This window comes from Mustelus asterias, chromosome 11, assembly GCF_964213995.1.
Source record: "Mustelus asterias chromosome 11, sMusAst1.hap1.1, whole genome shotgun sequence".
NCBI lineage: Eukaryota > Metazoa > Chordata > Chondrichthyes > Carcharhiniformes > Triakidae > Mustelus > Mustelus asterias.
The window spans coordinates 100461629-100475489 of record NC_135811.1 but is presented as its reverse complement, the minus strand read 5'-3'; the positions used below and the strand labels follow the sequence as shown (position 1 = coordinate 100475489).

Below are 13861 nucleotides of genomic sequence, written 5' to 3'. Positions count from 1 at the left end.
ACTTTGCAGCATTTGATCACGATGCAAGGATTTCATTTTTCCTCTCTCGGGGGGTTCATCGTGCTTTACTGAGTTCGCCGAATAGATTCAACACATTAAAGTTTTCAATTTACTCATAAACATATGAATAATACTGTCATTTATAATACATTCATGTAAATGTTCAAAAAAAACACTCAATAGAATAGAATAAAATAGAAATTCAATTAATTAAATATACCTGGAATAAAAAGCTAGCGTCAGTAATGGTGGCCATGTAACTACAGATCTATCTAGTTCCCTAACATCCTTTAGGGGAAGATAATCTATTGTCCTAACCTGGTCTGGTCTATGCGTGACTCCAGACCCACAGCAATCTGATTGATTTTTAACTGCCCTGTGAAAATCTGCTCAGTTGTCGTGAGATCGGCTCACTACCACTTTCTCAAGGGCAATTAGGGATCGGCAATAAATGGTGACCTAGCCAGAGATGCCCACATCCCATGAATTAATAGGCCAAAAGTTAGCAAACAAAGTTTAACATTTGAGCAGTATTCTGCCTAAGTTACAAACTTGCAGACTGGAGAATGCACTGAATGAGCACAAGACATTTTAGGAAGTAACTTGGAATTAATGGTCATCGTGTCGTGTCTAATGATCAGCAGGGAATGCCAGAATATACAGTCACGACTATAGAATATTCACAGATGTCATCCCAAAGCTTTTACAAATCATTCATCGGATCACACTTGTGTCCTGTTTTGATAATAATGTCACAAGAAAGATACATATGGATTGGAAGGGGGATGTGCCCTTTAGGGTGGAGATTTTTCTTTATTCCCTAAATGTTAAAACCAACTTGGGGGAGAAAACCAAGCTAGGTTATTGCACAGTACCTTTAAGGTTATGTTAACTTAATGAAATGCAAGTTCACTCGACTTGGCAAGTCAATTCTGCCAGCCAATCTGTACCCTTTTCTCGTGCAGCATAAATGTTGCTTTCTTTTGAAATTTGACATTCTTGTGTCTGACCTGATGAGTGCAAGATGAAAAGATTCGACAGCATGTCTCTTTTTTTCAAAAATACTAATGGAAAATTGTTCTGACATTCCAATGAATGTCTTGGAAAATTAACCTAAAATTTCTTAATCCAGAGAGTGGTTAGAATGTGGAACGCTCGGTCACATGCAAGGAGTGTCGGGGGGAATAACATTGATATGTTGAAGGGGAAGCACATGAAAGGGAATGGAGGCTGGATGAGGAAGTATGGGTGGGGGCAAGGAGGGAGGTTCCAGTGGTCCATAAGCTCCAGGATGGCCTCTTTGGGCCGAATGGCCTATTTCTGTGCTGTATATTCTTTATATTTCCTAGCTGATGAACCTATTTGTCTTTTGCAGATTGCTTTTCTGTTTTGTACTTTTCTGAGCACTGCAATGGGAATTTGGCTATCTATCATCTCCCAGCATGGATAAAATGGTATCTATGAAAGACACACAGATGATTCCTGCAAAGCATGCCATGGACGTAGAATCAATGGAAATAAATGTACGTGGATCCTGTCTGAGCTCCACTGCAACAAAACAAACACAAATCAGTGCGTTAGGTCTGTCCGCATTCACTCTTTCAATGGTTACTCAGTGCTTCCAGACAGTACAAAGCGATGGTCAGTTCATGGAGACTTGTTCCTCTCATCTTTTGAACGCCTTCTCTCTTCACCTGAATTCCGATTTCATTCAGAATCTCTGCAGTTATTTCAAACGCAGCGTCTGTCAGAACCCGAGTGTCCACTTTCAGGAACTGGCCCACTTGGCTATGTTTTAGAACATCGATTATGCCGGTTACCTTTAGAAAGAAGCAACAGGTAAATGGAAGGGTTGTACCTTTTCAGCTCCACAAGCAGGATTTACAGCTTGGTCCAGCACTGAGGGGCCATTCCAGTTATGAAGTATTAGTTTATTGGCTAAACTGAGCACCAAACCTACCCGCAGCCAGGCACCAAATGGCAGATCCAATCTTAGTGCCAGCAATGCAAGGACGGCATGGTGGCACAGTGGTTAGCACTGCTGCCTCACAGTGCCAGGGACCCAGGTTCGATTCCGGCTGTGGATGACTGTGTAGAGTTTGCACATCTTCCCCATGTCTGCGTGGATTTCCTCCAGGTGCCCCGGTTCCCTCCCACATTCCAAAGGTGTGCAGATTAGGAGGACTGGCCATGGTAAATTGCCCCTTAGTGTCCAAAGATGTGTAGGTTAGGAGGATTAGCGGGGTAATCCCCCTAACAGTCTGAAGATACAGGGTAGACCATCTAAGACGGAGATGAGGAAACATTTCTTCACCCAAAGAGTGGTGAGCTTGTGGAATTCGTTACAGCTGGAAGTGGTTGATGCCAAAACATTGAATGTATTCAAGAGGCAGCTAGATGTAGCACTTGGGACAAATGGGATCAAAGGTTATGGAGAGAAAGCAGGATTAGGCTATTGAGTTGGACGATCAGCCATGATTGTGATGAATGACGGAACAGGCTTGAAGAGCCGAATGGCCTCCACCTGCTCCTATCTTCTATGTAAATATGCGGGGTGACAGGGATAGGGCAGGGTGTGGGCCTGGGTGAGATACACTATCGGAGAGGGCTTGATGGGCCGAATGGCATCCTTCTGCACTGTAGGGATTCTGTGATTCTCTGCTGCTGACTGCCATTTTCACTCAGCACTGACTCAAGAGAAACTCACAGCAGCCCGCGCAGAGACAACCCAGCACAGCTCATTCCCCACATTTATAAAACTCTCTGAGCTGCTGATCTTAGTTTCCTGGATATCACTCCTACTTGTCCATTGCTTGCAATTTAGCTCACACCCAGATCCTGAATTTTATGTTGCTCGGGCAGGCAGCTTCCCGACCTGGGAACGCGTGAAGATGTCGGGTGCACGTCCCGAAGCTATCGCGCACTCGAGCAATATTTTGGTGGGCGGGCGAGCACAGGAGTCAGAAGTGCGCTCACCGTCAATCAATTTAGCCCATTAAAGAGCCAATGGAATACAATTTGACCTGGCCCGTCTGCTTTTGTAGTTTAGATAGACAGGCTGACGTGCCAGGCGGCTTTACAGTTTACCCTTCAACCTCAATCCAGGGTCGGGATGATATGTCCAGGCTGAAATAACATTTTAAAAGTTGTCAGGAGATTGGAGTCTGTGGGGGCGATTTTACCATTTTTTTGTCTAAGTGCTGGGTGGACTTGAAACTGGGAGAGTTTCAGATCTGACTTTTGGGCGTGCTTTCAGGCTCCCCTGTACGCAGTCTGCCTGTAAAATTCTGAGCGAGCCTGTTGCTCGCTGCAGAAGCCTGTGGGCAGGGCTTAACGCACCCAAAAGCCTGCAGAGGGAGGCGGTGTGCATGTGCAGGCCTCTGTGTGACCGTGCTGCCTACACACTCTTTGCATACCATTTCTGTGGCTGTTTATTTGTCATGGGTCTGCAGCTCTCTGAGACAACTCCACAGCGGCTGTGCCCCTGAGGCAGCACATTGGTAATGCCAGCCAGACCCTCCCATTTCTCCACTCCCACTCTCTTCCCGCCTTCCCTGGCAGCACTCAGCATTTCCCAGAGCACATTCCACATCCGTTAATTGGCACTCCAGGGCCGGCAACGGCCAGGAACGTGTTTCATACCCACTTAAAGTTAAAGCTTATTTATTAGTCACAAGTAGGCTTACATAAACACTGCAATGTAGGAAGAAACTGGAGCACCCGGAGAAAACCCACACAGTCCCCAACGTCTCCCATTTTGTTTTATTTCCATTGTCCTGTATTCAGCCCCAGTAATCCACTGCAATGAGTTACTGTGAAAACCCCATGTCGCCTGTACGGGTACGATGAGGGAGAATTTAGCATGGCCAATGCACCTCACCAGCACGTCTTTGAGAGGAAACCTGGAGGAAACCCACACAGATACGGGGAGAATGTGCAAACTCCACACAGACAGTGACCCAAGCCGGGAATCGAACCCAGGTCCCTAGCGCTGTGAGGCATCAGTGCTAACCACTGCGCCACCATGCACTGCCAGACACAGCAAGTGTGTACACCCAACGGGTGAGAAATTCAGGTCATTAAGCCCAACATAATTCATTTTGTCATTCTTACTTCTCTTTGAATTCATTCTCTGGTGTTGTCAATATCAATTGGAATTCATGATCTTTATTTATCTCAAATAATTAATTGTTGACTCGACATTATTCTGATTCATTGTCCTCTTGGGTGTCATAGAATCCTTCAGTGCAGAAGGAGGCCATTCGGCCCATCATGTCTGCACCGACCATAATCCCACCCCTATCCCCCCATAACCCCGTGCATTTAGCTAGCTAGCCCCCTGACACTAAGGGACAATTTAGCATGGCCAATCCACCTAACCTGCACATCGTTGGAGTGTGGAAAGAAACTGGAGCACCCGGAGAAAACCCACACAGTCCCCAATATCTCCCATTTTATTTTATTTCTATTGTCCTGTATTCAGCCCCAGTAATCCACATTTCACCTTTAAATTCACTTTCAGGTATTCATTGTCTTCTGTTTTGTTAATTCCCAAATGTTCAACATTCACTAGTTTAATTCACTCCCAGGTATTCTTTCATCCAAAAGTATTTATTTGCCCCTTTTCACATTTCTTACCATATTAAGTTGCTGAGGTAAAATCTGCATCTTCAAACTCTGAACCAACAATGGCAGCGTTGCAGGTGGCAGATCTGCAAGAGAGGAAAAGAGAACTTTTGCAAAGATCCAAGAGTAAAATGCTTTCTTCCCACAGACTTCCTACACGTACACTGGTGACTTCTAAGTAATTCCTCATCTGTTTTTAGAGGGAGTATTGCCAAAAGTCTGAATGTTCGCTCTGGTAACGTGGCCCCTTTAAAGGGGTGATCCTTTAAGGGCCAGGTGATTGGGCCGGACCCTGTGGAGAGGCCGCGTGGGAAGCTGAGCCAATCAGGAGCAAGGACGTGCATCCTGGGATGGGGAGGAACCTCAGTTGGAGCCAGGGATGAGAAGGGAGTGGACGTGTAGAGTAGATCTGTTAGACCCTTATCTTGTATAAGTGTTATATTGATAATAAATCATTAATTGGTGAAGCCACAATGAGTCACTTTTGACGTTACTACAATAGCCATTACTATATACTATAACGTATGTAACATACATTACAGTATACCCTTCACCCTCAAACTATGACCCATAGTTCTGAACAACCTCTCTGGTCTGGAAAAACAAATGTTATATTTGTGGCTTGTCAAATATTTACATTCTGCTAAATTGTATATATTTGAACATATTTTCAAAGTTTATTTTAAATTCTACAAGTTGCAATGCAGTAACCCACCAAGGTTCCTTCGACTACTCATTTTGAACTCTACAGCCCAGAAGGAAAGGTAAAGTTAAGGTCACCGTAGCCCCAGGTGATCAGAAGCTGCTCACTCCTTTGAGGGGGAGAGCTGACGGGTGGTGATTTAACCTGAGGATCACCACGAGGCGAGGGGCAAGTAGAGAATAGCCTCAGCCGATATGGGAATTGAACCCACGCTGTTGGCATCATTCTGCATCACTAATCAGCTGCCCAGCCAACTTGGCTAACCAACTTGAATGACAAGGGCAGCAGACACATAGGAACACCACCAGCAAGGGGCAATTTAGCATGGCCAATCCACCTAACCTGCACATCTTTGGAGTGTGGGAGGAAATCGGACCATCCAGAGGAAACCCACGCAGACACGGGGAGAACATGCAGACTCTGCACAGACAGTGACCCGGGGCAGGAATCGAACCTGGGTCCCTGGCGTCCAGGTCTTTAGTTCCATTATATAAACAATACGCTACTATGTGCGACAACTCTCTTTTTTATGGAAGAGTGTGAGGACTATAGGAGACTGCTGAAGACTATATAGCAGACATCTATTCTAGGACAGTTCAAAATAAGAAGGATGGTGTTGATTTGTTGGTCCGCACTGAAGGTTCAGGTTTGGCTCCTTACCTTCCAAGGCTGCAATGAGGAGACACGCTGCTTTAAGAAGATTGTTCTCAACAGCGTTCTGCAACTGATCCTCGCTCCAGATACTCAGCAGCTTCTCTGCACATTCCCTTCCTTTCGCATCCAACTTATTCAAATCTGAGAGCTTATATTTGATTCCAGCGCAAGCGTCGCAGAGCTGGGAAATAAAAGAGTGTAAAGTGAAAAGTATGATCAATAGCACAACTCCTTGCTGGTTAAATAATGCCTTTCGTGTGATTCCAACGGTCTTGTGGCGCAGTGCGTAGTGTCCCTACCTCGAGGGCAGAGGTTCCGGGTTGAAGACCCACTTCAAGATTTGCTGGTCATTGCAGGTGTATTCATAACATGGGCAAACAGAATGATTATCAGCCTGGAAATCCTTCCAATACGCCTAATGGCGGACAGTAAAGAGCAGGGGGATTTACTGGTCAGCCATGCCGCAGAGAAGACAATGGCAAACCACTGCCAAGCATAGTCATGGACAAATCCAAGCAGTCCCTGCTAACACCCTCTTGGAGTGTGGTACCCGGCAGAGGGGGAAACATCCCACGGAGATTCACAGAAGTGCAATGAAACAAAAATTGAGCCAAATATGGGGGGGAGATCGCAAACACGCAACATGTGCACAAAATCAAAGAGTTGGGAAACGGGATTCTCACTGGCAAGATCTCAATTCCCGGTTCGCCCTGCCCCTCACCATAAATGTAAAGAGTTCCCACCCACAAACTTCCATATCTTACAATAAATTTAAATCTTATTAAAGGGCTTCCTAGCCACACAATTCCTCCCCACCCCCTGCCCAACATCCCCCCCCCCCCCCCCCCCCCACCCCTCACTGAATATTCATACCTCGCCGATGTGACATCACGATATATAAAACAGGATTCAGTCGAGGGGAACCCTCCAGGGGCGTCAAGGTAAGTATAGCCCTCAGGGGGGAGAGCGAGATGCCTTGGCACTGCTCTGGCACAGGTTGGCACAGCCCTGTGGCACTGCCCCCTGGCTCTCCAAGGGCAGTGCCGCCCTGGCAGTGCCACCATGGCAATGCCAACCTGACTGGGATAGTGCCAGGTTGTCAGTGCCCTGGGTGAGTCCACTGGGCAGTCCCATGGAGGTGGGTGGTTCCCTTAGCATGTTGGGTGGGGGATGGGTGATCCCTGTGAGGGGATGGTGGGGGGAGTGCCCAATATCTGTGTGGTGGGGAGGGCAAGGAGAGAGAACTCTCAGATTTTCTGTGTACTGATTGCCAGTCAATCTGGTCTGAAAACTTGGTTGTGCATCTGGAGGGGTGGCACAGTGGAACAGTGGTTAACATTGCTGCCTCGCAACCCCAGTGACCTTGGTTCGATTCCCAGCTTGGGTCACTGTCTGTGTGGAATTTGCACGTTCTCCCCGTGTCTGTGTGGGTTTCCTCCGGGTGCTCCAGTTTCCTCCCACACTCCAAAGATGTGTGAGTTGGGTAGATTGGCCATGATAAGTTGTCCATTAGTGTCAGGGGGATTGACAGAATAAATGCACGGGGTTATGGGGATAGGGCCTGGGTGGGATTGTGGTTGGTGTAGACTCGATGGGCCGAATGCCCTCCTTCTGCACTGTAGGATTCTATGATTCTATGAAATATATGGGGTTACAGGGATAGGACCTGGGTGGGATCATTGTTGGTACAGGCTCAATGGGCCGAATGGGTCTTCTTCTGCACTGTAGGGATCCTAATGGAGGGGCAATGAGAAGATTGGATTGACAGGAGGCCAGAGTTGGAGGAATGCTGACTTCTCAAAGGGTTGCAGGGCTGGAGAAGTTTACAGAGGTAGAGAGGTTGAGGTTATGAAGGGATTTGAACACAAGAATCAGTGAAAGGTGCTGGTGGTGGTGTAAGTCAGTAAGCACAGTGGTACTAGGTTAGGAGAACTTGGGATAGGATAGGTTACAGGCAACAGAGGTTGGAGGAACTGGGATTTACAGATGGTGGAAGGCGAGAGATCCTCCAGGAGAGCATTGAATAATTGAGCCCAGAGACCAAGACCACAAGAAGCTACAAATGGTCATGAAGGAAGCCCAGTCCATCATGCAAACCAGCCTCCCATCCACTGACTCCATCGACACTTCCCGCTGCCTCGGAAGAGCATAATTAAGGACCCCACACATCCCGGACGTACTCTCTTCCACCTTCTTCCATTAGGAAAAAAATACAGAAGTCTGAGATCACGTAACAACCAACTCAAGAACAGTTTATTCCCTGCTGCCATCAGACTTTTGAATGGACCTACCATATATTAAGCTGATCTTTCTCTACACCCTAGCTATGACTCTAACGCTAGAGTACGTAGGGGAGAAGGAAAGGAGAGGGTGCAGAATGTAGTGTTACAGACATAGCTAGGGTGTAGAGAAAGATCAACTTAATATAAGGTGGAGTCATAGAGGTTTACAGCATGGAAACAGGCGCTTCGGCCCAACCTGTCCCCTATGTACTCTATGAACGGTATGCATAGCGCGCAAGAAACAATATTTTTCACTGTATCCCAATACATGTGACAATAATAAATCAAATCAAATCAAATGTCAAAGGGAGCGATGAGTTTTCAACAACTGACAGGAAATTCAATAATCAGCACTTAATGATGTCATAAACAGGCTGTGTCAAAGATGGGAGAATTCCACCTCAAGCTTTTGTCTTGCTGGCCAGGGAAGTGTGAATTATCCCAGCTCACTGGGAATGGAGAACTGCTCCCTTTATGATTCAACATTTATCACTCAACCATTTAGACCATAAGATATAGGAGCAGAATTAGGCCATTCGGCCCATCGAGTCTGCACAACCATTCAATCATGGCTGATTTGATTCTCATCCCCATTCTCCTGCTTTCTCCCATAACCCTTGATCCCCCTATTGATCAAGAACCTATCTATCTCTGTCTTAAACACACTCAATGTCTGGCCTACACAGCCCTCTATGGCATTGAGTTCCACAGATTCACCACCCTCTGGCTGAAGAAATTCCTGCTCATCTCAGTTTTAAAGGAGCTTCCCTTCACTCTGAGGTTGTGTCCTCGAGTTCTAGCCTCTCCTGGTGGAAACATCCTCTCCATGTCCAATCTATCTAAGCCTCTCTGTATTCTGTAAGTTTCAATTAGATCCCCCCTCATCCTTTTAAACTCCATCGAGTAAAGACCCAGACTCCTCAACCACTCCTCATATGACAAACCCACTTCACTGAAACCTGGTGCTTTATCTCTTTGCTGTTCATGGGACTTTGATGTGGCTGTTGTCTTTTCCTACACTACCATTAGTGATTGTACTTCACTGGCTGTGACATATCTTGGGACATACTGAGGTTCTGAAAGGCACCATATAATTGCAACCCCTTTCTTTCTTTGAACACATTCAGGTCATGAATCTACTGCAGAAAGCAACCCAAAAGTCAGCACATTCAACTGACCACATTGGTTAGCCAGACCACCAGGATGGCTGAGTAATGGTTGATCTTGTAGAACACATAGTTATACAGCGAAGATATATGATTGATCCAGAATCTGCTGGAACTGAGAATCCTGTGATATGCCCGGTTAGTTGGACTTTCTCCTGCACTCTTCAGCTCATTAATTTTCACCCTCTAAGTTGCTGGAGATACAAATTTAAAATGGGTGGGATTTTTGCACCCCCCCCCCCCCCCCACCCCCCAGGGATCCCCCCGCAATGTATTTTGCTCCAAGGAAACAGTCCGCCATGAGCCAGAGGTGGGATCTTCCAGTCCCACCGCCATTAATGGGGCTTCCCGTTGTCCGCTGCTAGGTAACCCATGGGAGGAGGTTACTGTCGGCGGGACTGGAAGACCAGAAATGGCCAGAAAATCCAGCCCAGTGCAAGGAAGGTAGCAGGACATGTGGGACCTTGGAGGACATTGGGACAAACAGCCTATCTCATTGGACAAAGAGACTTAGGCCGGAATGTTATGGTCGTTCATGCCGACTGGATTTCCCCATCCCACTGCAGTGAAAGGAGGTTTGGCTGGGCGCCAAACTCTCTGACCTCATTGCAGTAGGAGCGTGGCTTGAACGGCCAATAAGATCATGCCCTTAGGGATTGAGATAGGAAGAGAAAAAGAACGGGAAGGAAGGTGGATTACAGCCAGCTAATCCAATGTAAATTCAGGTACAGATGTAGAACATAGAACATAGAACAGTACAGCACAGAACAGGCCCTTCGGCCCACGATGTTGTGCCGAACTTATAAAGACAGTTTGGATTTACAGAGAGAAAGAAAGGCAGAAAGATAATGTAAGAAAAAATTGTTAAATCTAAATTTCCCATCTTTAAATTCTCCAGCAATGACAATTCACGAAGTTACTACATCAATGACTATTAAATCCTAATTTTATTGTTCATGTTCTGGGCCTGAGGAATTGATTGGCAGTGATTAGCAATTATCTTGGCATTGAAAGGATAGCTGTGGTATTATTAATCACTGGATTTAACATTCCATGGTGAGATTAATGGGTGTTCATTGTAAAAATGCAGCAACTTCACAAAACTCACAAGGTTAAGTGCTTGATTCAATTTTTGTAAAAATAATGGTACAGCACCGTCAACGTTCCAGGGAATTCACAAGCTATCTTTCCCTCACCGCAAGTTTTTTGCTGATTGGCATATTAACGATATTCAGACACCATTGTTTTTTCAACAAATCCTGTTCCATTGTTGCAACATTATTAACGGTCATTTATTCTGTATTTAACCACAGGATTGTAGAATAGAATCATAGAATCTTACAGCGCAGAAAGGGGCCATTCGACCCATCGAGCTTGCACCAAAAAATATCCCACCCAGGTTCCCATCCCTTTAACCCCACCCTGCTAATCACCCTGACACAAAGAAGCAATTAAGCATGGCCAATCAACCTAACGCACATATTTTAGGACTGTGGGAGGAAACCAGAGCACCCGAAGGAAACCCATGCAGACACGGGGAGAATGTGCAAACTCTACTCAGACAGTTACCCGAGGCTAGAATTGAACCTGGGTCCCTGGTGCTGTGAGGCAGCAGTGCTAACCACTGCGCCACCATGCTGCCCAAATGTCGATCAGATCTCAACCTGCAACTGACCCTTCCCTGAGGAGTATTTGATGTCAATTAAAGTTGCCCAAGATGGAAGTGTTCACTCGTCACTGCTTGCTTCCAGTAAAGCTCGCAGAATTTAGATTTGTTCCACATAATTGACAAATCAACCGCATTCTAGAGGACGATGTGAGAGCGCTGTCTTCAGGAAGGTTTGAGTTTTGAGGAGAGGCTGGATAGACTGGGACTTTTTTCTCAGGAGCATAGGAGGCTGAGGGGTGATCTTATAGAGGTCTATAAAATAATGAGGGGCATAGATCAGCCAGATAGTCAACATCTTTTCCCAAAGGTAGGGGAGTCTAAAACTAGAGGGCATAGCTTTAAGGTGAGAAGGGAGAGATACAAAAGGGTCCAGAGGGGCAATTGTTTCACACATAGGGTGGTGAGTTGATTTGTTATAGTCACAAAGAGGCTTACATTAACACTGCAATGAAGTTACTGTGAAAATCCCCTAATGTAAGTGTCTGGAATGAGCTGCCAGAGGTAGTAGTAGAGGGGGGTACAATTTTGTCTTTTAAAAAGCATTTAGACAGTTACATGGGTAAGATAGGTATAGAGGGATATGGGCCAAACGCGGGCAATTGGGACTAGCTTAATGGTAAAAACTGGGCGACATGGACAAGTTGGGCCAAAGGGCCTGTTTCCATGCTGTAAACCTCTATGACTCTATGACTAATGGATTGTAAAGAGAAGCTTCCTGCATATCTTTACATCTGTTAGATTAACTACCTGATTTCAAAGAGACATTGATTGGGGTGTGGAAACTAACCTCGGTGTGTATGAGCTGGGTAGGAATTGGGGGCAAAATCAAACAGGTCTAATCACTAGCTGGCAATCCTGAATTAAAACATGTGGATGGGTGTTGGCAGAGTTGGATTAAGTTCAGCTATGGTTGAAAACTCTTGGTGATGTTCACCAACTAGGCTTCTTCATGGCTGTCCTGCACTTATTAGCCGATACAACAATATTAGCAATTTATTGGAGGAAGATTGCAACCTAGCTCAATCCTGTCCTCCTCCAATATCCTCACACACATTCTTTCCACACAGAACTTTGAGACAGTGGTCAGAAACATCTCCTAATCTCTTTCCTAATCCAGGGACACTTGGATCATTACACCAACAATTGAGACGGAGCAGGGAGCAAATCTGGAATATTTTCTGTTTAATATTTCAATCAAATGTGGGTGGCACAGTGGTTAGCACTGCTGCCTCACAGCGCCAGGGACGCGGATTCAATTCCAGCCTGTCTGTGTGGAGTCTGCACCTTCTCCCTGTTCTGCGTGGGTTCCCTCTGCGTTCTCCGGTTTCCCCTCCAAAGATGTACAGGTTAGATGGATTGGCCATGCTAAATTGCCCCTTAGTGTCAGGAGGGCTAGCAGGGTAAATACGTGGGGTTATGGGGATGGGGTCTGGGCGGGATTGTTGTCGGTGCACACTCGATGGGCTGAATAGCCTCCTTCTGCACTATAGGGATTCTATGATTCAAAGTCTCCTCTTACCAGCTCACTGAGAACTGACTGAAGTTCCAGGTCTTCAATAATCTGACATACTTGCTCCAGGAGTTGGCTTTTCAAAGCATCTTCCAGACACGTAAATTCACGGCAAATTTCCAAACCTTCCTCCTGTTTGACTGATAGAAATAGAATTCAACAACAAGCTGTGCGTTAGAAGCTGCGAAATTCTGGAGAAACTTTATCATAATGACCTGTTCCCTTAAAGGGGCTATGCCCCAACGCACATGGCAAAGGGGAAATGTCTGTACTCGGAATGATTAGAATGTAGAATTCACGACCACAGAAAGTGGTTGAGGTGAATGTTAAATGCTTTCATGAGAAATTTACCCAAGTACAGAAGAAAAAAGGGAAAAAAAATATGTTGAACGGCTGAGATGAGGTAGATTGAATGGACTGAGGTTTGTGTGAAGGGTAAACACCAGTTTACGTGAATTGGGTCAGATGCTGTGGCTTTTCAATTCTCTGAAACAATGCTTAACAGGATATCTGAAATCCACCCGAGAAGGCAGGCAGTGACCGAATTTAATGTCTCATTTGAAAGATAGTGCAGCACTCTCCCAGTACTACGTTGGAGCCTATACTGCTGCTGTAATATAGTCCCTGGAGTGGCCATGGTTATCACCGGTAATGTCTCAAATAGACTGAGAGATGCCACAGAGGAATGTGAGAAGTTGGGGTTGTTTTCCTTGGAACAGCAAAGGCTGATGGATGACGTGGTTGAGGTAGACAAGATTGTGAGGGGTAGAGAGAGAGTAGACAAGAGGGACCTGTTTCCCTTGTCAGAGAGTTCAAAAACCAGTGGCCATAGATTCAAGATAAGTGGCAGAAGGTTTAGAGGGGACATGAGGAAAACCTTCGTAAGCAGAGGGTGGTGGGTGTCTGGAATTCGCTGCCCGAGTTGGTGGTGGAGGCAGAGACCCTAAACTTGTGTAAAAGATCCCCACCTTAAGTGCTGTAAGATACTGAGCTATGACCCATGTGCAGGAAGGTTGGATTACAAAGGGCACTTGGGTGTCTTTAGGTCGGCATGGACTAGATGGGCTGAATGGCCCCCTTCTGTGCCGCATCATTTCTATGGTTCGAATGTAAAACTGCATATTAGAATTACAGCGGTGCTTTGTGGGACGTAGAGAGTGATGGGGGATACTGCTGCAAGAGACCAAGGGCTGGGATTCTCCGGCCTCACCCGCGGCTGGGACTCTCCGGTTCTGCTGCAGCGAAGGGAGA

The 13861-nt window shown here is 46.1% G+C and overlaps 1 protein-coding gene across 4 annotated transcripts in view; it reads right to left on the bottom strand.

Moving 5' to 3' along the window:
* Nucleotides 1-49: 49 nt before the first annotated feature.
* The window catches only part of LOC144500736 (gasdermin-A-like), a 56677-nt gene continuing 42865 nt past the window's right edge, over nt 50-13861 (bottom strand). For 3 of the 4 annotated variants that reach the window (XM_078224128.1, XM_078224126.1, XM_078224129.1), the window contains 4 exons: nt 12620-12750; nt 5990-6164; nt 4639-4712; nt 56-1820 (listed from right to left, as the gene is read on the bottom strand). In XM_078224128.1, the coding sequence (XP_078080254.1) occupies nt 1602-1820; nt 4639-4712; nt 5990-6164; nt 12620-12750 (599 nt within the window). In that variant the 3' untranslated portion in view covers nt 56-1601. Of the gene's footprint in view, nt 1821-4638; nt 4713-5989; nt 6165-12619; nt 12751-13861 lie in introns of all 4 variants that reach the window. The other variant, XM_078224127.1, reaches the window with a different exon arrangement.